This window comes from Octopus sinensis, linkage group LG1 (genome assembly GCF_006345805.1).
Source record: "Octopus sinensis linkage group LG1, ASM634580v1, whole genome shotgun sequence".
NCBI classification, from domain to species: domain Eukaryota; kingdom Metazoa; phylum Mollusca; class Cephalopoda; order Octopoda; family Octopodidae; genus Octopus; species Octopus sinensis.
The window spans coordinates 75703670-75731215 of record NC_042997.1 but is presented as its reverse complement, the minus strand read 5'-3'; the positions used below and the strand labels follow the sequence as shown (position 1 = coordinate 75731215).

Sequence of the window (27546 nt, the reverse complement as noted above, 5' to 3'; positions counted from 1 at the left end):
CTTGACTTTGAAAAGGTAGATCACAGCATGATATGTCACAAGCTATGAGACCTTGGCATTGCTGGTAAACTGGGAGGCTGGCTGCATGAATACCTTAAAGACAGAAGTCAGGTAATCACAGCCAATGGTGCCCTTTCTGAGGAAACTCAAATCCTAACTGACGTCCCCCATGGGGCCATTACTGTTCATAATAGCCCTATTAGACATGCCCACTGTCACTAGCTGTATCAATGATACAAAATTATAACAGGCAATAAAAAATCAAGATGATGTCACAAGCCTACAGCGGGACTTGAATTCGATATACAAGTGGGCTGAATTAAACAACATGCAATTTAATGCTGGAAAGTTTCAAGCATTCTACTATTAACTCATGACTGTTCTACAGCCTGCATATACAGGACCCAAAGGCACTATAATCCCAGAGTCACAAGCAGTGAAAGACTTGGGGATCCTTACCAAGATAGCAGCAAAGTGCAGACAACTGGGAGGATGGATACTGAGGTCTTTTAAGAGAAGAGACTAAGAAACTATGTTGACCCTGTGGAGAACCTTTGTTCTCAGCCACTGGAATACTGCTCCCAGTTATGGTCACCACATAGTGCCAAACTAACAGTGGAGCTTGAAGCAGTCCAATGCCACTACACTAAAAAGATAGAAACAGTGCAGTGGATGAGCTACAGGGATAGGCTGAGAAAACTACAGCTTTACTCCCTAGAGTGAAGGCCTGAGAGATATGCAATAATATACATATGGAAAATCCTAGAAGGGCTAGTACCTAACTTTGGCATTGAGTGTTAAACAAATGCCAGAGCTAACTGCCATAGTATTGTACCAAAGGTACCATCCACTCCATCTAAATTCAGGACTAGGTACTGCAATAGTCTAGGGTTCAAAGGCCCACAGCTCTTCAATGCCCAATCACAAAAATTAAGAAATCTGCATAAGGTGGAAGTAGATGTCTTCAAAAAGGAACTAGACATTCTCCTCTCCAAAATACTGGATGAACCAACAGTCCACCATAAGGTGCAGATGAGGGCAGTGGAATCAAACTTCCTTATACACCAAATGGGCCAACAGCTGGGACAAAGGCACATCTAGGAGTGGTGATATAAAACACCCCAGACTAGGAAATTAGAAAGACCACGGTGGTGCTCTTGCATGGCTGAAATGAGTAAAAGTTTTTTTGCTTGTATATATACATATATGCATATACATATATAAATACATGCACACACATATATATACATGCACACATGCACTTACACATGCTTGTCCCCCTTTATTACTTGAAAACTGGTGATGGTTTGCTTATGCCCCAATAACTTATTGGTTCAGCAAAAGTAACCAATAGTACCAGGCTTATAAAAATAACTACTGGGGTTGATTTCATTTGACTAAACCCTTCAAGGCAGTGCCCCAGCATGGTCATGGTCTAATGACTGAAACAAATAAAAGAAAAAAGATAAATCTGTAAAGTATTTGATGTTTAGAAAGGCATCCAGTTACACAAACCATGTCAAAAATGGAATGTTTTTAGCAAGAGGGGACTCTTTCAATCTAAAAAAGCAATAACTTCAAATAAGGACTAATCTGGGTCATAACTTGTCCAACCCATGCTAGCATAGAAAGCGAACATAAAAATGGTGGTACCAATAGCAATAATGATGACAACATAACCTGTCGTCTAAAGATCTAGGAAAAAAGTTTTAATTTCTGTTTCAAATTATTTAAATTGTAGAAATCATCATCATTTAATATCCTTTGTACATGCAGGCATGGGTTGGATGGTTTGACCGGGGCTGGTAAGTTGAGGGGCTGCACTAGACTCCAGTCTAATATGGCATGGATTCTATGGCTGGATGACCTTCCTAACATCAACCACTCTGAGAGTGTAATGAGTGCTTTTATGTACCGCTGGCATGGGTACCAGTTACATGATATCAGTATCTGTCACAACTATAATTCCACTTGGTTTGATGGGTCTTCTATTCAAGCACAGCATATTGCCAAAGGTCTTAGTCATTTGTCATTGCCTCTGTGAGGGCCAATGCTTGAAAGGTGCTTTTTATGTGCCACAAATGTATAAAAAGTATTTTAGACTTTTATATATTTAAGAAAATATGTTTCCTAAAGATATGATATTTAAAAGATAGATACCTTTAAGCCCCTTAGAGATTTGAGTATCACATAGGAAAGAAGATCTTTTTTTATTGCTGAAAGCATCACAATCATTGCAATCTGTATTATCTTCAATCACAGGTTTTTCCATTAATTGGCTGATATTACTAATTTTTGAGACTTTTTCTTGGACTGAAAGTCTTAATGTAGCAGAGTCATAAACAACACCATTATCATTGTTATAGCTGTTCTCTTTGGTTGACACTTCTTTTAGGGACTCTACAGAATTCCTGTGAACTGTAGGAGCAGTAGTTCTTTTTAAACTTGGTCGTGAAGGAACTGATGGCTTTGGTGCTACAGGTGGAGGTGGTTTAGATTTAATAGCTGGTTTTGTTGAAGTAAAGCCTGTGAAATAAATGAAGCAGAGTAAAAATTTGTAACTTAGTAAAAGAATTGGCAATAGAAATATTACAATTTTACATTTAAAAAAAATGGAGGGGAAAGAATGTTAAAAGAGACAATTTTGTTTGAATTCTTGGATTTTTTACTCAGATACATTCCCCCAATCCCCTAAAGTGTGAGCTTGGTATATCAGGTCATCTCATAAGTTCTGTCTGAATTTTGAATAAAGAAAACAAGTGATCAAATGTGATATTTAATTGAAATTTAATCATCGGTGTACTTTTCCTGATTATCTATGACTTCCTTCCATCTATTTACAAGCTTTTTAATCCCATCAATGTAAAACTCTTTTGGTTTCAAAGTGAAGAACTCTGAAATGTCAGTTTCGATCTTCTCCTGGTTTGTGAAAGTTATGTCCCCCAAATGATTCTATAAACTACAAAACAAATGGTAGTCTGAAGGAGCAAAGTCAGGAGAATAAGGTGGATGAAAAATTTTTTTCCCAACCAAGCTCTTTGATCTTCTGTGATGTGATCTTTGCAGTATGGGGTTGCGCATTGTCCTGATGAAACATCACTCCTTTTCGATTCACTAAAGTGGGTCTTTTTTTTTTATTAAAGCTTGGTTCAAATGCTCTAATTGCTGACAGTAGACTTGAGCGCTGATTGTTGCATTAGGTGGTAACAATTCAAAGTGAATTACTCCTTTGCAATCCCTCCAGATAGAGAGAAGAATCCTTTTTCTCATGAAGTTCCCTTCTTGGTTGTGATTGAACTTTTTCCCTTTTACCAAGCCACTGTTTACAATGTTTAATATTTCGATAGAAGATCCATTTTTCGTTACCAGTCACAAGTCTATCCAAAAAGGGTGAAATGAGTTCACGAGAATGGAGAGAAGAGAAGATGCCATCTCGGGATTTGTGGTTACTTTTGGACAATTCATGAGGCACCCATTTTCCAAGTTTAGGAACCTTTCCAAATTGTATGGTTTGAACTAAGCTTAATTGCCAATTCTTCAACTGATAATGCAGGATTTTCTTCAAGTAATGCTTCAAGGAGCTTCTCATTAAACTCAACTGGACATCCTGTTCGATCTTCATCTCCAATGTTGAAATCTCCACTTCTGAATTTTGCAAAACATCTTCTGCAAGTTCTTTCATTCAAGCATTCTTTCCCATAAACTGAGTGTATGTTTCGAGTCACTTTGGCTGCAGAGTTTCCTTTTTTGTACTCATAAAGCATTATGTGCATCAAATGCTCTTTGGATACTTCCATGTTAGAAAGGGTTTTAATCAAAGAAATTTTAATTCTATTATTCTGTAAAATAATATTTAATTAGTTTACATCTATACAAATGCATAAAAATAATTTTAATCCCATTAGACATTCTAAAATACTATTAAATTTCATTCAATTTTAAAAAAGGTAAAATCGGACAGACCTTATGGGATGACCTGATACATAATATGCATGAAAGAGATAGAGTGTATGTGTATGCATGTTACTGGTATTTGAACTCAGTACCACAAATGATACAAAACAGTGAATTGGAACATGGTGCCAACTTATAGCTATAAGAGTCCAAAATTTTGGACTTGGACATGACACTGCATTGGCGATGAAATACAATACTGACAACATTTTAATCACTTGAGTAGAGTTCAATCAACTTGCATATTTGCACTCAAAAATTCCAGAACAATGAATGAAATATTAACTACCTAAAATATAACCAAGAAACTGTAAGTATCAAGGAAGTAAGAAGAAAATGTTGTATATTCTGTTTACATTTTAGTTATATTTAAAAATGGAATCAGTAAAGTTTCTATCATTTATAGAAAGAGATATTAGAATATTTAAACTGACTTGTTCGAGGAGCTGGCTTTGGTTTCATATTTGGTTCTTCTGAAGTAGCTGTTTTGGATCCTAGTGAATCTTGATGCAAATTTCCAGCTTTGTTCTCAGCTTTATAAACATTCTGGCCCAAAGTTTTCTCATTTAGGCAATCTTTTATGCAACTATTTTTATTTCTGATTTCAGTAACAACTGTATTCTTTGTATAAATAGGTGTAACTTCCTCGTTCAATGAAATTTCAACTGAAGCAAGAGTTTCTTGTAATCCAACAGCATCCTTCTCCAGAGATTTCTTTGAGGCTTCATTAATTGTGTTGGTCTCTGTAGATTTTGGTAGAGATTTTATGTTGGGGAGTCCTGGTAAGGCTCTGCTATTTGGAGACTGCAAAGGGGATTTATTTTCTTTACAACTAGCATTTTCACAAGTAATCTGTGTGTCCATAACAATTTTTTGCTGTGGTGTTGCAAAAGATGTTGAATTTAAATTTTCACATGATAAGTCACCGCGTAAGCAAGCATTTACATAAGGATCCTCAAGAACAGCTTTCTGAGAATTATCATGGTCAGTGCTTTTGGAAGTAGACAACTGGAATGAAAGAACAAAAATCACATAAAAAGGTGTTGCATATATGGAGAACAAAATAATTAAATCCACAAAATTTTCCATAATAATGGGCTTTATTGTACAAAACATTAAAAATACTGTGTGTGTGTGTAAACATAACTACCTTCTGCGTATATTAAGCAAAATAACTTGAATATGAAAAGGAACAGAGGGAGAGATGGGGAGGAAGCAACAAAGAGAGATAGGGGGAGATACAGGCAAAAGAAACAGAGTGAAAGTGAAGATAATGGGGAAGAAGAAAGAATATCAAAACAGCAATGTTTTCATGTCACTGCATCTGTAGTTATCTCATTCTCTAAGTCCCTCAGTGTCCATTTCCCCCTGCATTTGTTTGAAATGTATCTAAGTATATAAAATAATTATTTCATTACAAGAACACAATAGTGCCAAAATCTTTTGCATAAATTTAAGTCAGAATGTATGTGTGCATGTATATATATATATTGTTACAAATGAAAAAAATTATATTCAGATAATTTCTCATTTGTACGACATGAATTAGAACACCGCTCTCTGGTTTTGCAAGCAAAGGAAAAAAGTAATTCTTTCTGGTCACGTGACTGTTTAAAGCATAGGCAGTATGATTTTGTCACACTTTTATGGTGTGAGTGAAGTATAAAGACTACTATTGCCCATGTGGCGACTTCGTGCTGGAAGATGATGTGCGACTAGTGACATGATGAAAGTTGATGTGAGAAGTGGTATATTCATTGCTGCAGTGAGCTGATTATTCACTATGGACCTGGAAGGAATACATACAAGGAACCAGACAAAGATGGAAGAGTTATCTCTGGCTACAATTGTGAAAATGCTAAAGGAGGAAAATGACAATTTACATGAGCTCAAAAGGAGCAGAAAACGTGGCACACACATCTTCAAGTTCAGCTAGAAACATTTATGGGAAGAATGGAGAAGGATCAACAGCAGTCGCAAGAGGATCACCAACAGTTTAAGGAGGAGTTATGCAAAGTAAGTGGTGAGGTTATATGGTGCAAGCAACAAATAGACAAGTTTGGCAAGAGGATGGAGTCTGTGGAAAAGCTTTGTGCTACTGAGTCTAAGGCTGCTGAGCAAGAAGTAGTTGTTGGTACTGTACCATATCATGATGCTCTGGTGTTTAAACCCAGATCCCGTGAAGTGCAAGGTGACATTGGAATCCCCATTAGGAAGAAACCACAGGAATTCAATGGCAAAGTGTCTTAGGAGGCCTACCAAGTCCAGTTTGAGTTGCTGGCTGACTAGAATGAGTGGGATGAGAGGCAAAGAGCATTTCAGCTTGCCACTAGTTTGAAAGGTCCTGCACTAGAGGTGCTGAGCCAATTGTCAGTAGAGGACAGGGGTTGTTATCCAGCCTTAGTAGAAGTACTACAGAGAAAATATGGTACTATGTACCAGCATGAAATGCACAAGTCAAGCTTTCATACCCATGTAAGAGATAGAGGGGAGTCCTTGCAACAGCTTGCCCAGGACCTGGAGAGCACAGTGCATAAAGCCTATCTTACAGCAACCCTTGACCTCTTGGCTCTTCTCCTGAAAGAGCAGTTCATCAACACTCTGGACAGTGCGAATCTCAAAGTGCAAGTGAAGCAGGCACAGCCAAGTACTATGCAAGAGGCACTGGCTAGAGCTCTGGAATTTGAGTTGTAAGTCAGGTCTAGCACCAGAATTTCTAGGTGGGCTACAGTTCTGGATTCCATGCAAAAAGGGGGAAAATCTGTGAAGCAGGAAGGCTTAAGGATAGTTGTGGGTCTTGTGAGAAGAAATAAGTGATAATTGGTGTAAGTTGTTGGCACTGTGGAAAACCAGGACACAAGCGGCAAGATTGTTACAACCTGAAGAGAGAACAAAAGCAGAACAAAAGAGGAAAGTCGGAAAACTAGGAGGGGCTGGTGTTAAGGGGCAACAGCCAGCTAAATATTCTATCTCTGAGATGACATAAAATGCCTGTGATTGAGTGTGTACAAATGGATGGAAGGATTAACAGCCAGAAGTGTTCCCTTGTGACTGATTCAGCCTTGGGACGCATGTTATAGCATCGAGACCTGCCAGTGTCATTACAGCAGTTGTGTGGTGTTATCAGACACTGTACTGAGCTGAGAGGGCTGGTTAATATCCTGATTGAAGTTGCAGGACAAGAGTTCATGCTTCCTGTCAATGTGGTGGAGATGGAGGATCAGTGTATCTTGGATCTAGACTACTTGGCATAAACACACATTATCTCATACACACACCTGCTTCCATGCTCATACATATACATGCACACATCTTCATACACACACACATGCATGCACCCATACACATATTAGCTTCATATATACACACACATTTGCTAGATCACTGTTGTCTCCCATGCAACCCATAATTCAAGCCAACTATTTCAGCATGGTTTGACTGTTTTAACTCAGGCACATTTTTCTTCTCTCCATTTTCTCTCCTAATCTTTCTTTTCTGTAGAAGAGTGTAGACCCAAAATGTTAAAAACTTCTTCCATTTTTCCTGAGCATCAACCTAACACACTGTTTGTTTTTCTTTCACTTCATCTTTATTTTTGGACAATAACCCATAAGAATTTAAATTGTTATTTCCCTTGCATTAGCTCTGGATATTTACAAGAAATTGTATTCGCTTTAGACTAATTAATTCCTTATATATTTCATGTGAGAACACTCATGCTTGAGCATGTGCATATTACCATTTAAAACATTTCACAGTTTTTGATACCAGACTTGGTTCATGGATTTGTAAGTTCATAAAAAATGTTATAATTTTATCTACATGTATTGTTCACAGAGTACTGTAACTTCATTTATTCTAGTGTTATTTAGGGTCCTATTGTTGAAAGAAGTTATATTTATAAATTTGTTGCATTTCAGTAGGGACCCAGTAACCAATTTTAGGGCACCTGACTTGGTTTTCCACCAGTGGACATGCTCCTTATTGACACATGTGATGAGTGATTCAGTATGATGAATTGTGTGGTTGTTTTGACATGGTTTGTTTTCCAGCTGCTAATTTGAACAGGGAGTGCAACTCATGTAAACCTGTCGTTCTCTGCTAACCAGAGTTAATGCACCTGTCTGTTGTCAAAACAGATGATCATCTGCGTAGCCACAATGTCCTCCTGCTAATACAACAGTTTGTCATTGTCTACCAGATTGAACTACAGGAAATAAATGGATTTATGAAAGTTGACTCCCTTTCATCGTTTCCCTGGCAGGGATGATGAACAGGTACTATGCCTTGCTAAAAGATGACCCATAATTATGTAGAGCACAGCTGTCACTCTGTGAGGTATTCATAAAATACCTGCATACCATCTCCTGATGGTGATACAAAGTCTTTTAAAATCCTGGCAAGTGTCTTTCAATGTGATACACTGGCATCCTATCTTTTCATAATCACTCTGGACTATGCCACAAGGGAAGCCACTGTTAATGAACAAGATCTCGATTTTACAGTGACACAAAGGAGAAGCAAGCAAAACCCACCAACTGTTATATGTGATACAGATGCTGCTGATGACATAGCTCTTTTATGAAACACCACTGATCAAGTTCAAGAACTTCTTCATAAAGTCAAGTGCTCTGTCAGGAAAAATGGTCAATGCATAAATGTTACCAAGACAGCATACATGCTACTAAACCAAGAAGATAGAAATCTTGTCCTACTGGATGGTGGAATACTAAACTGAGTTGATGATTTTCTATATTTGGGCAGGTGAATAAGTACATCAAAAAAGAATATTGATTGTTGCAGTGAACAAAATGGAAAAGATATGGAAGTCAGATCTACCCAGAAAAATCAAGATATCATTCTCAAAACACTTGTTGAGTCAGTGCTGTTGTGTGAACAGATCCTGCCATAAGCACTTGAGAAGAAACTAGATGGTGCATACACTAAAATGCTTAGGGTTGTACAAAACAAACTAGAACATATTACAAATGAAAGTTTATATGGAAACTTGCCAACTGCAATTGCTCAAAGATCATTATGATTTGCAGGACATAGCTGGAGAAGTAAGCAAGAAGTTATACACAAGTTACTGTAGTCGGAATCAAATTCATAGGAGTAGCAGAAGGAGACCTGCTCAAACATTCATTGATCAACTATCAGATAATACAAATCTTAGTAAGGAGCAGTTGCCAGGAGCAATGTAAAATCATGTATTGTAGACAGACTTTGTTGAGGATGTTTGACCATGGTTGCATTTTTATACATGTATTTTATAAGTTCATATTCATATATGTGAACTATGTGATGTCATGAATATGTGCTATGCACATGTATCTGTGTAAGTTAGAAAATGTAGATGAGTTCATGGGGATATATGTTTGTAATGCATAATGTGCATACAACTGATATAAAAAAGTGACCCAGGTTAGATAAGTGGCATAGTGTGTAAAGGGTCATAGTTGAAATTTTGAAGAATGAATGATTGCTTGTGCATGCAAGGAAAGACATTTTCTTCTCTAATACTTAAAATATTCACTGCTGATGTTTTATTTAATTTTTCTGTGATATAGAGATTGCATTTGCTGCCCTGTCCATTGATACAGCTCCAGTCTTTAAGAGCCCATATCATATTAGATAAAGATGTGTGTCCTTTATTCTTATCTCTGAATGAAACCAAATGCTACGTATATCTCTCTTGAGGTGTTTTGCATAATTCCAACATAAGTTTTTGTTGTTCTGTGATGCTGGCTTTGTACATCAGTTCGTTTTCCAGACACATATCGTTTCAGAGCAGTTATTGGAGGATCTACAATGATGAGATTTTTGAAGGGTGTTCCTAATACTGTAATTCTTATTCTGACTGAAAATCATTGATCCTATCCTGGGGAGGCATCTATAGCTAACTTATCTTTTTTTACCATAATTGACTGAGCTTCTTATCAACAAAAACTTCATAACAACTTACAGTCAAATCTTTTTGAGATGAGTGCATATCTTGCTTTTTCTTCATTTCAGCCAACATATTTACATTTATTTTTCGCACAACAGGACTCCGTTTGAGTTTTTCACAAGTTTCATGAGGTGTTTCTGTTGTCTCTGTAAAACAAAAGAAAAGTCAGTAAAAAATTTTAATCAGATTATCGATAGATGGATTTTTACTTTATTAAATTAAAGTTTCAAAAAATAGTAAGTTTTGCAATCTATATGCTAATTACCTTTTGTGTAATTAGCATATGGAAACTCATTTAAAGTAAGTAACAGTTAGTAGCTATGGTAGTGGTGGCAGTGTTGTTGACAGATAGAGAGAGAGAAAAGTATACTACAAAGAAGAGTAAAAGTTAGAGAAAATAGTTAGGGTGTGAGTGACAAGAAGAAAAAGAGGAAGGTGGAGATAGTGGAATCAGTGAAGAGATAGAGAAAGAAAACATGGTAGAAAAGAAAAAAAGAGTAACAGAATATCAAAGAAAAAGGAGAAAATAAAGAGATGATAGTAATAAATGGTGGTGGTGATGTTTATACTGAAACACTAGGGACTAGGAATGAAAAGAGAAAGAGATAAAGCTAGCTTGGAATCAAAATGGGAGAGAAAATGAATGACAAATAGATAGATAGGAGAGAGAGAGAGAGAGAGAGAGAGGGGGGGTTCTAAGTAGTGAGAGACTGAGTAAGATTAGAGATAAACATGCAAGAGAAAAAGTAAAAAATAGAAAATTGGGAAGATGAAAGTGATACAGAACTGGGGGGGGGGCATGTAAGAAGAGTATATGAATACATAGAAAAGTTTGTGACAGTGCTGTCTTTAATTATCACATTCTTTCATCTCCTCTCTCCCTTTCTCTCTGCATTTGTTTCAATTATTTTCAAACTGTATCTTAGCACATAAGATAATGGCATGATTAGTTGAAAGTTTAGTTCACCACATGAATGTAATGCACTGCTAAGATTTTTGTTATTATATGTATCCTGTTTGTATGTGTGTATTATATGTATCCTGTTTGTATGTGTGTGTGTCATTAGACTCTCTCAGTCATATGTTTCTTGATCATATGGCCAATGTCTCCCTATCAGTAAGATCAGACATTTTAGCTACGGCATTGTCACATTTTTACTTTATAACTTTCTCAGATTTGTGCTCATATTTTTGAAGTGCTTAAATTTTATCATACATGATTTCCAAATGGGGTTCTCCTGCTACTCAAGTTAACCCTGATTGAGCTATGATTAAAGTAATCCTAGCAGTCCATTTTTTTTTCTGATGTAGTACATCTAGGATGGAAGTATTTAATTATTTTACCTTTTTCTAAAATAATACTTGATAAAAAATTGTCTGTTATTTGTAGTAGAAAAATATATATAGTGTGTTCCTTGGCTAGGACTGCTCACACAGCAATAAACGCTTTGTAGGTACATCTTATACTTATATGCTTGCTCCATTTTCCTTTGGAGAATGTTTTTATAGTGATGCTGGTCCTGCATCGCAATTATTAATGATTTTTTTTCTGTTATCATCCCAAAATGTTGCATTATACCAACTGAAAGCTGTTATCAAGAGAAACTGCCAGTAATTTAAAATTCTGTTAGCTTTTAGCTTATCTACAAACATTCAGGATAAATCTTAATACTCATAAATATGTCAGTATATGCAATGTGAACTCAAGGCAGATGGCATCATAGCACATTGAGAAACTTCAAAAAGTATTTATTTGAATTGTGTGGTTAAGAGATGCTTAAAAGATAAACAACATTAACAAGAACAAACAGAGCAAGATATAATAATATTCTACAACAAACCTGTAATTTCATGAAATCCTGTAGATGATTCACTGTTTTTCTTATCATATACTTTTGGGTCATCTTTAATGTCTTTTACAATGTCACTTTCAACCAACTTGTGTTTTGGATTGTCAGGTTTGTGTTTCTTTGAAAAGGGATTAGAAATTCTGATGAAAAGATAAAACAACACATATAATCACATAAATGTTCATTCTATTGCTGAAACTATGTTTTATTAAAGATAAAAGAAGACGATAGAATTAAGAACAGAATTAAAAAAAAAAATCCTTTTAATGTCTCATTGTTTCAGATTCACATTAAGTACATGATTTGGTTTCAGTACAGTTAGCAATACTCCAATGACAATATGTCCCAGAGCAGCATCTTATAAGAGCCCTCTTATCTTCAGACAATAAGCCTGTCCTTTTCCTTAATGACATGTCAACTTTGGTGAATTCTTGATTCTTGAAATTATTTCCATTTCTCCAGGCTTTGTAGAAGCCCTGCTATACTTGGTTTTGATCTTTCAAGAAATTAATGTGTGTGATAGAAAAAGTGCTGTCAAACATACTTAAAGTTCCACTTTTCCAGCACGTGTCATTAAAATATCTTTTCCATTGTGTGCAGGTATATCAAGATGGAAGCGAAAAGAATCAAGATCTCTGCTCATCTGTGCATGGGCAAAAGTCCAACTTCACCAAGTGGCTGGTTGACTGTCCACAGAGTTGCGGAGAGGCCCAAGAATAGGAAAGACCTCAAAGATTGACCACAATGCGACAGACCTCAAGTGGTCAACTGTTTGGCTGTGAGAAAGGCCTTCAAAAATGATCCAAAGTTCAAAATGATCGTACCCATGAAGAACAACATCTTGGTGGCCACAGTGTCCAGGATTGTCAAAGATGAGGGCTGCAAGCGCTTGAGGTGTGTAGAAAGGCCTCTGCTCACCAACCATATGTGAGAATAATGTCGGGAGTACTGTTGTTGTCTTTTCAACAACTTGAAGTGTCATGGCAATTGAATTGTCATTTTTTCTGATAAAAAAAAACCTTCACAGTCGATCTGGCCATCAATAAGTAGAATGACCGTATGGTCAGCTTTGACCAGGACATTTCTGAGGTCTACTACATGACAACGACCAAGCATCCAGCCTCCATGATGATGCTCATGGTTGTGGCTTCAAATGTCAAGAAGATGCTGTCAGTGTGGTTTGTGGCTGGTTACAGGCTCACTGTAGCTAACTACAGGGACATTTTGGCCACGAAAGTCCTGTCCTGGGTAAGAAAGATCACGAAGAAGGTGGACTGTGTTTTTCAACTGGATGGTGCCCCAGCCCACATGGCCAAGGCCATGCAAGAGTGGTTGGGGTTGAACATGAACTTCTGGTCAAAGGACTTTTGACTGCTGCAGTCACCTGACCTCAGCCGCTTCAACTACAGTGTCTGGATGCATGTCGAGGGCAAGGCTTGCAAGGTTCACTACAGCAATGTCGATCACATGTGGGCCAGCATGAGTAAGGACTTTGTTTGCAACATGTGCATGGCCTTCAGATCTCCTGATTAATGTTAATATTTAAACACATACAGTAATATCTCTCTTTACAAGGACCCACTTTGAGACCCCAAGTTTATGAGCTTTATTTTTCAGCTCACTTTTGTATGGTGAGCTGAAATTTCAAGCACAAGGTTCAAATTTTGAAAGAAGTGCAAACGTTTCTACTACCATAACAAATGCTTCTGTGTGTTACTGAGAAATTTATGGTGATAAAAAGCTTTTTCAAAACAAACAACTCTTGACTCTCCAGGAACAAATTAACTTGTATATAGAGGCATTACTATATTTATATGTTAAAACAATAAAAACATGTCTAACTGCATCAAAACCATCACTGCATCCTTTGTTGAAAGTGTCATAATGAATGTAACAGGACTTTTACAAGGCTTAGTATGAAACTAATCTAAATTGCCATTTGGTATTTATGACATACCATCTAGAAGTAGAGATAATTTTAATAAATCATGGTATTTGATATACCTGTATTTACATATGTATTTTAGTTGCTAAGATTCAAAGCTATAGTTAATTATGAAACCCTTACATAAAATCAGTATCTAACATCAGACTTTGCAGTATTACTGAAATAAGTTGAAGTGGAAGCTTCTTTCAGTAAGATGTCAGGCTATTCTAAGTAACATCCTACAGCTAGTTGAACTGGGTATAATAAGTGCTATAAAGACATTAACAACACAACTATGAACAGATTATTCTACTGTTGAGATTATAATTTCTTAAAGGGATTAAAACATAATTATAATTACGTTTAAATCACACACATATATGTATATACACTGGAACATAAGCCCTTAAAAATATCAGTCACAATGCAAATGAAAGATGATGAAATGCTGCTAAGCATTTTGTCTGGTGAGTTAATGATTTTGTCAGCACACATGAATAATACAGAGTGTTTGGGTTAAACTTGACATTCTGCATAAAAGGAAAACAAAACACAATATTCCATCCAAAAATAAAAGTATTTTTTCAAAAATCAAAAAAATATAAACTAGATTTTATCTGGACAATAACTACCCACAGCTTCCACCATGGCCTCAAGATAGCTCATGAACTTGGCACATGCATTCCTGAATGTGTCACTGGGAAGGTCTTTGCACACCTGCTTGATCTTGGTCACCAGTTTAGCATTTGTGTTTCAGGTAAAATGGTTGGTGTCTTTTTCAACTGTCTTACATATAGTAATTCATGGGAAGAGTTATGGGAGAATTGGGAGGCCAGAAACTGGAGATGGTGAATTCTTTGACAACCACTCTTTCTGGAATGAAACTGAATCCGGCTGCCACAAATATGGTCTTCCAGCTGCAATCCTCTCTACCATAGAGCAGTTAGTTTCGCATAGCCATCTGACTTGAGCCTAAAGACCTGTTCAAAGACATGGGGCAGCATGACATCCCCCTCATTGGAGACATACTCAAAGATAATTACACTTTAAGGCAGTGTCTGTCAAACTGTGTGCTGCGAAAAATATTTTCGAGATTTTCAGGAAACAACAATCCAAGAACATTCGCAAAGTCCAAGTGGAAATATAAATTAATTATATAAATCATAAAATATGGTAAATATAAATTAATTACATTACATTACAAACAGCAGTTTTGCTATAATATATTACATTTCTGCATTTAAACCAGGATTGTCAGTAAGTAAATTGTTTAGTAGTCCTAGTAGTTTTTAATTTTTGATTTATTTATAATTTACATAAATTATTATATTCTTTTATTTGTTTTAGTCATTTGACTGCGGTCATGCTGGAGCACCACCTTTTAGTCGTGTACTTATTCTATCGGTCTCTTTTGCCGAACCACTAAGTTACGGAGACTAACACAGACACACAAACATATATAAATATATACGACGGGCTTCTTTCAGTTTCCGTTCTACCAAATCCATTCAAAAGGCTTTTGATCAGCCTGAGGCTATAACAGAAGACACTTGACCAAAGTGCCACGCAGTGGGACTGGACCTGGAACTATGTGGTTGGTATACAAGCTACTTACTACACTGCCACTCCAATGCCTATGTTAATTTTAATCGATTTTTAGTTTTAGATTTAAATATGGATTAATCTTTTTGAGACCTCAGAAAAATGAGAAAGAGAGTCATAGCAAACAAGATGAACACCAAAATAAAAAGTCCACTGCATTAAAATGAAAATATAATGAAAATTACATCCAACATGGTTTTATATTATCGGTAAAGGACAACTTGGTTCCTTTTTGTATGATTTATTTAACAACAATCAAATCATCCACAACATAAGGACAAACCAAAAGAATACATTGCGATGCTAAAAAATAATTTTAAAATTCAATCAAAAAGGCTGAAGAAATTTCACTCAATTCCTGAGAAAGCTCAAATTGCTAGTTACAAAATTGTCCAGCTTTTGGTAAAGAAGGAAAACAACCACATTCTGATGCTGAAAACATTATTTTACCAGCCTTGGAAATTGCTGTTGGCACATGATTGGTGATGAAGCTGTCAAACAAATTAAGACCATTCCTTTGTCTACCCACATGATTTCTTGTAAAATTCAAGACATTTCGCAAGACATTGATGATCAGCTCCACAAACATTTCACTGAAGCAAAAAATGAACTCGAAAACTTGTGGGCCCTACAAATCAATGAAAGTACAGACATCAGCAACAAAGCTCAACTAATTTCATTTCTGCGAATCATCAGAGATGGTAAAATCATCAGTTTTTCTTTTGCTGTGAATTGAAAGAAAGAATGACAGGAGATGTCTTTAACCTGGTAAACCAAAATGCATATTGAGAGGGATGCAGTGGCAGACTTGTATTAGCATTTGTACTGATGGCACTCCATCCATGCAGGGTCGAAAAAAAGGCTTTAGTGGCACATGTAGGGCAAAAAAATTCACAAGTTAAAATTGTACATTGCATGATTCACTGTGAAGTTTTGGTGACAAAGTTTCTTCCTGATAGTCTCTTGAAGATGACGGACAATGTTGTTAAAGTCACATTCTCTATGGTGCAGATGTTTTGCATCCCTATGTGAAACTATGAATTCTGATTTTAAGTGTTTACTGCTTCATACAGATGTGCGATGGTTCTTGAAAGGAAAAGTGCTCTTTCAATTTATTGCTAATTTTGGTACAATGCCAGGAATTTTGAGAGAATGGGGAAGTCAATTACATCAACTTCAGTACTCAACTGGTATTTAAGGATGAAAGCCTTGGTGGAATTTTGAACTCAGAATTTAAAGATAGATGAAATACTGCTAAGCATTTTGCTTGACATGCTAATGATACTGCCTCACTACTACTACTACTACTACTACTACTACTACTACTGCTGCTGCTGCTGCTGCTGCTGCTGCTGCTGCTGCTGCTGCTGCTGCCGCTACTAATAATAAACATGGTAGCCATACCAGTCATAAATTGCAGATTCAACATAATAAACTGGAAGCTCAGTGAATTAAGAAACTGAGGTAAAAGAACCAGGAAACTATTAACAACATACTGAAGTCATATCATACCAAAGCAGACATAGACATGATATATCTACTCCACTCAGGAGGCGGTTGCAGTCTGACACAAATAGAGAACTGCTATAAAATAACAACAGTTGAACTAGAAAATACTGAGTAACAAAATGTGGACAACTACTATATATAATAAAGCAACACGAAAAACAGAAAACATATTTCTCTATACACAGCAAGGTAATAAAATAAAAACAGAAATATGACAACATGACAGAAATTATCAAAGAGACAAAAAAAACCCAGAAAAACAGAACTACAAAACATACTAAAGAAGAAATGGAAATAAAAATCTCTCCATGGCCTATATCTTGCAAGGCTTGACAGATGTGAAAGCCAGCAATGGTCCAAAAGCTCTGGACTAAAAGCAGAAATGGAAGGACTGATTCTTACTGCACAAGACCAATGTCAGACAACAAACAACTATAAAAGCAAAATAATGAAAACAGGCCCGAACACCAAATGCAGATTTACTACCAACACAATGTGACAGTTGACCACAGTTGTCCAGTCCTAACCAAATGTGAATATATAGTAGTTATATCCACTGGACAACATGCCAACAAACATGTGACAAACAAAGTACATGACAATAACCATTGGGTTCCTCATTTGTACATTAAAGACTGAGATATACCATTTGAAACTGACAAAGAAACATCTGCTTTCTGATAGATATTGCAGTCTCTTCCAACCAAAATATTGCCCCAAACAGAAGTTGAGAAATGTATAGAGATCTTGAAATTGAAATATACAAGATGAGGGTTATGAAGGTAAAAACAATACCAGTAATAATTTGAGTATAGGATATGATGAAAAAAATGTATGAACAAAAACATAGAAGCTATACCTGGACTCAAAACACTACATACTCTCCAAAAAATGTGCTGCTAGGATCAGCCAACACAATAAAATAATCCACAAATATAAAACACACTCTATAAAGTAAATATTCAATAAAATAAACAACTCCCACAACATATACTCTACAGGTTAGATACACAACAGAAGAACACAAAGCACATTACACACACAACAAACAATACAAACACCAATACAAGAAAAGACAACAATCAAATCTCATAACAGAACAAACTGATACAATACAGTACTGGGAAGAGTCTGTACTCCCCCAACATCGACAAAAACAAGAACACACATTACTGCACACACCTCAGCAAACTGAAAGTGTAGCAGGTGATGCAGTAGAAATTCAAATGTCGAATAATGATGATGATTAGTAGTGGGGTCGACTACTCAACTAGAGGAAAATTCTAACTAAGCCCCACTTGCAGGGTCACACTGTTTATCTTGATATGAGGTTACTGTGTTGCATGCATATGACATGTGCTTGGTGTACCCTTTTCAGACAGATAGTCATGATGGGCATATTGGGCTTCATATATTTGTACCCCAGTATCATTCTGATGGCATGTGTTGCTCTTCACACTCAGTAATAATAATTAAACAAAATACCACCTGGATATCATGTGAACATTTTGTACAACTTGAATAGGGAGTCCAGTTGATCTTTGATAGAAAAATCTCAGGCTGGTTCACCAAAGGAGGAACAAAATTGTGCCAGAAAGAAGTATCAAAAGGAAATACTGTTGACAACTTCAGGCCAATAACCTGTCTGTCCATCATGTGGAAACTGATAACTGGAATACTGGCAGATGAAATGTTCAAGTTCATGGACAAGATAACATCTTACTGGAAAAGCAAAAAGGGAAAAAACATGGACGCAGAGGAATCAGATCAACTATTGATATATAAGACAGTGTTGAAAGACTGCATAAAGTGCAACACCAACTTAAGGATGGTATGAATAGACAACTGCAAAGCATACCATTTGATTCCTCATTTATACATTAAAGACTGCTTCAGGAATTCAGAATTGCACATGATATTGTGAATCTACTGAGTCAAAGTGTGAATGAATGGGTCACTGAACTCAAATTGGGTATCAGAGCTTAGGTTTTGTCAAAATCAAATGTGGAATCTTTCAAGGAGATAGCTTATCAACATAGGTTTTTATACTGTATATGATACTGTTGACTTCAACTTTGAGAAACACAAAATCTGGGAATGAGTTTCAGTCATTAAACTACGGCCATACTAGGCACTGCCTTTAAGAATTTGAATGAATCGACCCCAAGTATTTAATTTTTTAAAGCCTGGTACTTATTCTTTTGATTACTCTTGCTCAACTACGAAGTTACGGGGGATAACACCAGTTGTCAAGCAGTGGTAGGGGACAAACACAGATACAAAGACACACAAACACACACACATATATAATCTTAGGTCCTAGTACAGTATAAAGATAAGGTGTATCCAGAGAAGCACTCAACCTGAAGACTGGACTATCAACACTGTTGGGTTCAAGATTAATGCTAGAATTTTTCAAGTGGAGAAAATCTTGGTTTCACAACAGTCACACTGTGATGTGGGTTTGCCGAAGTGTAAATTATAATCCAAATAAAAAGAAGACAGAGAAATTCTTTAATGCATCTTAAATGATTTGTTACAATTGTTTTGTACCAACTCTGCTTGCAACGCCAGTTTAAGCAAAAATTCAAAGTGAAAATTTATGTAATGTCTAAAACTGCAAACACTACGTATATTTTCACTTCAAATTTTTGTGTAAACTGGCATTGCAAGCAGAGTTGGCACAAAAACAAGTATATTGAATCATTAATGATGTGGTAAAAGATATTCTTAATCTTTTTATTTGGATTATATATATATATATATATATATATATATATATACTACATAGAGAAGAGAGGCTGGGCAGCAGGTATACATAGCCAAGTGCGAAGCAGAAAAAAAGAATTTTGCCAATGTCCAGAGATGTGAGGACCGAAGAAGGGAGGTATTTCGGATTGCAAGACAGTGTGTGAGAGAAAATTGTAATGTCACAGGAGAGAAATGTGTTCGAATGGATGCTGGTGCACTTGCTTTTAGTGATTCTGAAAAGAAAGAGGCTTGGAGAAGCCACTATGAAAGACTGCTGAATGTGTAGAATGAACGGGAGAAGGAGAGCCTACCAAGTGTTGACCCAGTAGAGGGACCAGCTCTCCGTATAGATAGCTCTCTAGTAGACAAAGCAATTAAGGGTATGAAGCCAGGAAAAGCCCCCAGCCTATCAAGAATCACAGCTGAGATGTTTAAAACATCTGGCGGTGTGGGCTACAGCCTAGTCACCCGCATTGTAAACCAGGAAGTTCATGACGGAGTCATACCCAATGACTGGCATAGCAGCACCATAGTCAACTGCTACAAGGGTAAAGGTGATGCTCTAGATAGAAATAACTACAGGGGTATCAAACTGCTGGATCAGGTAATGAAGGTCATGGAGAGGGTCATAGTCCATCTCATCAGGGAGAGAGAGTCTGCATAGATGAGATGCAGTTCGGTTTTGTGCCGGGTAGAAGCACCACTGGTTTGACAACTGCAGGAGAAATACCTAGCCAAAGATAAACCCCTATACTTAGCTTTCGTGGACTTGGAGAAAGCCTTTCACAGGGTACCCCGATCCCTTATCTGGTGGGCTATGTGGAAACTGGAGATTGATGAATGGTTAATAAGGGCTGTACAGGCCCTTTACAGAGAGACTGTTAGTAAGGTTAAGATTGGCAATGAATACAGTAAAGAATTCCGGGTAGAAGTTGTCATCCACCAAGGCTCAGCCCTCAGTCCCCTTCTATTCATCATAGTCCTCCAGGCAATAACAGAGCAATTCAAGATCGGTTGCCCCTGGGAACTCCTCTATGCTGATGACCTAGCATAATCACTACTGTAGCAGAATCACTACTGGAATTAGAGAAGAAATTTCATGTGTGGAAGCTAGGTTTAGAATCAAAAGGCCTTAGAGTAAATGTTGCAAAGACCAAAGTTCTAGTAAGCTGCTCGATCTGTAGAAAAGGTGTAGGTAGAAACTCAATAAGATGTACCCAGTGTAAGCTATGGATACATAAGAGGTGCAGCAACATCAAAGGAAAATTAACCGAGAAGATAGCTTTCATGTGCGGCAGATGCACAGAAGCAATAGACACCATTGATACTCAGAAAACAGATTCCGTTACACTCCTGGGAGAGAAGCTAGAAGTAGTTGATTGTTTCTGCTACCTAGGTGACCAAGTTAGTAGTGGGGGTGGATGCTCAGAGAGTGTTACTAGAATAAGAATAGCCTGGGCAAAGTTTAGGAAGCTTCTTTCCCTACTGGTGACAAAGGGTCTCTCGCTCAGAGTGAAAGGTAGATTGTACAACAAATGTGTGCAAACTGCCATGCTTCACGGCAGTGAAACATGGTCTGTGACAGCAGAGGGCATGCGTAGGCTCAAAACAAATGAAGCTAGCATGATCTGTTGGATGTGTAATGTCAGTGTCCATGCACAATAGAGTGTAAACGCCCTGATAGAAATGTTGGGCATAAGAAGCATCGGATGCAGCGTGCAGGAGAGATGTTTGCATTGGTATGGTCATGTACTACAGATGGATGAGCAGAGATGTGTGAAGAAGTGCTACTCCCAAACTGTTGAAGGAATCCAGGATAGAGGTAGACCCAGGAAGACATGGGACAAGGTGGTCAAGCATGACTTTCATATGTTGAGCTTCACAGAGGCTATAATGAAAGACCGAGACCTCTGGAGATATGATGTGACTTCGAAAGACCCAACAAATGAAGTGAGTTCATGGCTTGCAGGACGGCCTGCTGTACTTGAGGAGACCTATTGTGTCAAGTACATCAACATCAAAATAAAAATCATATGAATATTGTAGTTGTGATACCCGTGCCAGTGGCACGTAGGGCCTCACAGAGGAAACGGCAAAGACTGAGACCTCTGAGATATGCTGTGACTGTGAAGACCCGACAAATGAAGTGAGTTCATGGCTTGCAGGATGGCCTGCTGTGCTAACCTTGGCTCGTAGAGTGACCTGCTGTTCTTGAGGAGACCTATTGAGTTAAGTACGTCAACAACATCATCAAAATGAAAATCAAATGGAAATTGTAGTTAAGATACCCGTGCTGGTGACACATTAAAAGCATTGTCCGAACATGGCAGATGCCAGCACTGCCTGACTGGCATCCGTATCAGTGACACGTAAAAGCACCAACCAATTGTGGCCATTTGCCAGCCACCTCTGGCTCCTGTGCCGGTGGCATGTAAAAATCACCCACTACACTCATGGAGTGGTTGGTGTTAGGAAGGGCATCCAGCAGTAGAAACACTGCCAGATCAGACTGGAGCCTGGTGCAGCCTCCTGGCTTCCCAGACCCCGGTCGAACCATCCAACCCATGCTAGCATGGAAAACGGATGCTAAACGATGATAATGATGATGATGATATGTGAGAAATTCTGTCTGTGTGTTTGTAGAGTTGTTAGTTAACTCCTCCGACATTGTTTTATCGATTTTGATGAAACTTGACATGTGAGTAGAACTCATGCCTGGAATACTCAGATTATTGAAAACAAATCAATAATGGGGCCCCTGGAAGGGATCCTTACATATATCTAATATTTATTTTAAAAACCAAGGGAAATAGCTCATTCATTTCCCTAAATTATTTGGTAAAAATGAAATTGAGTAAGCTTATTTCTTAGTATATGAATTGTTAGAGTTATTTTCGCAATTTATCCAGTACAATCCTTAAGCAAGTAAATAGTATTTTCCTAAACAAAAGATCCATTTATTTCATGAATATACCAACACTAGTGCCCCTGAGGGTAATATTCTCTGGGAATGCACAAAAGCCCTTTTCAGAGTTATTTACTTTGAATTGTTATTATCTCATATCTGATTAACCTGTAACATGCTTCACAATTTTAGTATACATACCTTATTAATATTTCCTCCTATGTTCTATATACTCTGGGAATGCATTAAAGCCCTTTTCGGGGCTATTTTATTTGAATTCTTACTATTAGGTAACTAATTTCATGTTATTACATAAGTGACTTCACAATTTGGGTATTCATAACTTATTGGGAATTCCTAAAAACAAGATCCTGTGTAAGACAATTTAGTTTTTTCTGTAAATGCACAAAAACTATTTTAAGGGCTACATACTTTGTGTTATTGTTATTGGATTAGTGAAACAATTATGAGAATGGAACCAAGGGATAAGTCCTGCTTTCTTGGGAATTACCGGGTATGTCAGCCAGTGTATATATCTATATATATAAAACTGAGAATGTGTGTCTGTCTGTCTGTGTGAATCCCTAAAACTTGAGAACTACACAACCAATTTCATTCAAATTTTACACATGCCTTACTTAGTGTCCATGTAGTGTCATGGGCAAAAATTTCAACTTCTTGCCTAGGGCGAGCCGACAGCAATATCATATCTTCTCCACTATTTCAGTATTACATGTTAAAAGTGAAACAAAAACATCTCTCTATTGTAATGTCAGATGCTTTCACTTTAATAATGAAACTATTAAAGTCAAACTATTATATAAGAGGGATGAACCATTAACAGTGGACATCCATTTTGCTAGAAGATCTGCTATGGTCTTATATGCTACACCACTGGTTTTCAATTCATATTAATCAAATTAATATTCAATTTTTCACCCTTATTATTTTACATTTAAATTTACATGTATATATATATATATATATATATATATATATACACATACATATATATATAGATGTATACATATACATGTATATATATATATGGATGTATATATATAGATGTACATGTAATATGTACACATATATATACACATATATACCTGCATACATATACACCCCCTCCACACACACATATATAGGTGCAGGTGTGGCTGTGTGGTAACAAACTTGGTTCCAAAACACATGGCTATCAGTTCAGTCCCACTGTGTAGTAACTTGGCCTATGTCTTCTGCCTGCTAAGTGGATTTTGTAGACAGAAACTGAAAGAAATCAATTGTATATATATATATGTATGCATATATGTAAGTCTATGTGTGTGTCTGTGTTTCTCCCTCATCACTGCTTCCCAACTGGTGTTCGTAACTTACTGGTTTCACAAGAAGAAACTGATACAATAAGTACCAGGCTTATCAAAATAAAAAAAAAGCACTAGGCAGTGTCTCATATTTTTGTTTGCCCACTCAGCTGTATCTATCAATTTCTCTTTGTGTGTGTGTGTGTATACATATATAATATATATATATGGATTTCGTAGACAGGAACTGAAACAAATTAATTGTATATATATATATATGTATGTATATATGTAAGTGTATGTGTGTATCTTTGTCTCTGTATTTCGCCCTCATCACTGCTTCACAACTGCTGTTCATTTATTTACATCCCCATAACTTACTGGTTTCACAAGAACAAACTAATAGAATAAGTACTAGGCTTATCAACATAAAAAAACCCACTAGGCCGTGTCTCATATTTTTGTTTGCCCACTCAGTTGTATCTATCAATTTATCTTTGTATGTGTGTGTGTGTGTGCATGCATGTGTATATATATATCTATCATCTATATCTATCTATCTATCTATCTATCTATCTATCTATATATATTATATATATATATATATATATAAAAAACACCCTAATGGGGGCCTTCTACTCCCAAATTTCAGTCATTTCTTTTATGATGCAAAACTAGGTCAAAAGTACTGAATGGATCTTTATGAAATTTGGAAATTATATTCTATGCATTTTGGGAGTAGAAGACCCCCATTAGGGTAACTGCCAAAAGGGAAGCTAGGAGACAGGTCTATCTAGCCAGAGGGGAAGCAGATAAGAAAAAATTTGCCAATGTTCTGCGCCGTGAGGATCAAAGACTGGAGGTGTTTCGCGTTGCAAGACAATGTGTGAGAGAGAATTGTGATGTGGTAGGAGAGAAGTGTGTTCGCATGGAAGATGGTTCACTTGCGCTAAATGAGGATGCAAAGAGAGAGGTTTGGAGACGCCACTATGAAAGGTTGCTGAATAAAGAAAATGAATGGGATAAAGAGAGTCTGCCGAATGTTGACCCAACAGAGGGACCAGATATCCGAGTTGATAGTTCCTTGGTAGTTAAGGCAATTAGAAGCATGAAGACAAGGAAAGCCCCAGGCCCATCAAGAATCATTGCAGAGATGCTCAAAATATCTGGTAGTGTCGGCTATAGCCCAACTAATTAGAGAGAGAGTTAGTTTAGATGAGATGCAGTTTGGGTTCGTGCCAGGGAAAAGTACCACTGATGCTATATTCCTGGTAAGACAGCTGCAGGAGAAATACCTAGCCAAAGATAAGCCCCTGTACCTGGCTTTTGTTGACATGGAGAAAGCCTTCGACAGGGTCCCCCGATCCCTTATCTGGTGGTCAATGAGGAAACTAGGGATAGATGAATGGTTAGTGAGAGCTGTGCGAGCCATGTACAGGGACGCTGCTAGTAAGGTGAGGGTTGGCAACAAGTACAGTGAAGAATTCCGGGTAGAGGTAGGGGTCCACCAAGGCTCAGTCCTCAGCCCCCTCCTATTTATCATAGTCCTCCAGGCAATAACGGAGGAATTCAAGACAGGATGCCCTTGGGAGCTCCTCTATGCTGATGACCTTTAAGATGTACCCAGTGTAAGCTATGGACACATAACAGGTGCAGCAATGTCAAAGGAAGGCTAACTAGGAAGATGGTTTTTGTATGTGGCAGATGTTCAGGAACAATAAACACTGAAAATGCTCTGAGACCAACTTCTGTCACTTTCCAGGGAGAAAAACTAGAAATAGTTGATAGCTTCCGTTACCTAGATGACCAAGTCAGCAGCGGGGGTGGGTGTGCTGAAAGTGTAACTGGTAGAGTAAGAATAGCTTGGGCAAAGTTCAGAGAGCTCTTACCTCTGCTGGTGACAAAAGGCCTCTCGCTCAGAGTGAAAGGCAGACTGTATGACGTGTGTGTACGAACAGCCATGCTACATGGCAGTGAAACATGGGCCGTGACTGCTGAGGATATGCGTAAGCTCGCAAGAAATGAAGCCAGTATGCTCCGATGGATGTGTAATGTCAGTACTCATACTCGACAGAGTGTAAGTACCTTGAGAGAAAAGCTGGACCTAAGAAGCATCAGTTGTGGTGTGCAAGAGAGACGTTTGCGCTGGTATGGGCATGTGGCGAGAATGGATGAAGATAGTTGTGTGAAAAATGGCACACCCTAGCGGTTGAGGGAACCTGTGGAAGAGGCAGACCGAGGAAAACCTGGGATGAGGTGGTGAAGCACGACCTTTGAACTTTAGGTCTCACTGAGGAAATGACTATAGACCGAGACCTCTGGAAGTATGCTGTGCGTGAGAAGACCCGGCAGGACAAGTGAGACCATAACCCGTGGCCTTCTACATGGGATGAAGCCAGCCCACTTATGCATACCTTCCCTTCTAGGGACACAAAACTCTACTTGTGAAGACCTGTTGAGGCAAGTGAGGATCAGAATCGAAATCGATCAATGGAAATTGCAGCTGAGTTACCAGTGCTGGTGGCACGTAAGAGAACCATCCGAATGTGGCCGTTGCCAGCGCCGTCCAGACTGGCCTCGTGCCGGTGGCACGTAAAAAGCACCATCCGTTCGTGGCCGTTGCCAGCCTCGCCTAGCCCCCGTGCTGGTGGCACGTAAAAAAGCACCATCCATTCATGGCCGTTTGCCAGACTCGTCTGGCACCACCATCCGTTTGTGGCTGTTGCCAGCGCCGCCCCGACTGGCCACATGCCGGTGGCACGTAAAAAGCACCATCCGTTCGTGGCCATTTGCCAGCTCCGTCTGGCACCTGTGTGGGTGGCACGTAAAAAGCACCCATTACACTCACGGAGTGGTTGGCGTTAGGAAGGGCATCCAGCCGTAGAAACACTATCAGATGAGACTGGGCCTGATGCAGCCTTCTGGCTTCACAGACCCCAGTTGAACCGTCCAACCCATGCTAGCATGGAAAGCGGACACTAAATGATGATGATGATGATGATATATATATATATATATATGGATAGATAGATAGATGATAATTCATATATTTTTGCTGTTGATGAAATTTTAACCATAGATATTAGACACAAATGAAGTAACATTTATAAAATTTCATCATCTTACAGTCAGAAAGACCCCTCCATGGGGACTTGACACTCACAATTTTGTCATTTTATCTAAGCAAAAATGAATACAGTTGTGCTCTTGGAAGCTGTAGGGTTACCTGAGCATAAAAGATGAGCATTATTTGTAATTCAATGCTACAACAGTGTAACAGTTTGCTTTGACATACACTTACATTGTGATTTCTGCAATCTGGTGCATAAATTGTCAAGTAAATGAGAGGCATCTTTGCCTCCAGTGATTCAGTTGCAAAGTGTTGAGTAAAGTTATTTGATTGCAGACCTCCTTTCAGTCTTTTTATTATCACTGGATCACACATAGTCCCCAGACGGTAACATTGATTTCAAGGCCTTCCCAGATGAGTGACTGGTTATTCAAAGACATTTATAGATTGTAAATTTATTCTGTCCAGTTACATATCAGTATAGTGGTCATTTGCAAACTCCAGAGGTGACACTTTCATTTCCCCTTAGCCCTCACGTCACACAGTTGTTAATGTTTATTTCAGTTGGGTCATGCCCTTCTAATTGCTATAGATTCGTAATGCATCTTACGGCTGTGCCTGTCACCTGGATGGTGAAAAATCTTACATTGGGAGTGGTAATGACTAGGGTAGGGTAACTGACTGCTTATTTGTCTTTTGATTTCCTGTAGCTTTGCTCTCTTTTACA

General features: G+C 37.8%; 1 protein-coding gene across 1 annotated transcript in view; it reads right to left on the bottom strand.

Annotated features, from left to right (window-relative positions):
- LOC115210256 overlaps positions 1-27546 on the bottom strand; it is a 439746-nt gene that overhangs the window by 19014 nt on the left and 393186 nt on the right. The window contains exons 31-34 of the mRNA XM_029778744.2: positions 11746-11894; positions 9920-10050; positions 4389-4962; positions 2161-2526 (exon numbers count right to left, since the gene is read on the bottom strand). Coding sequence (XP_029634604.1) covers positions 2161-2526; positions 4389-4962; positions 9920-10050; positions 11746-11894 — 1220 coding nt within the window. The remainder of the gene's footprint in view (positions 1-2160; positions 2527-4388; positions 4963-9919; positions 10051-11745; positions 11895-27546) is intronic.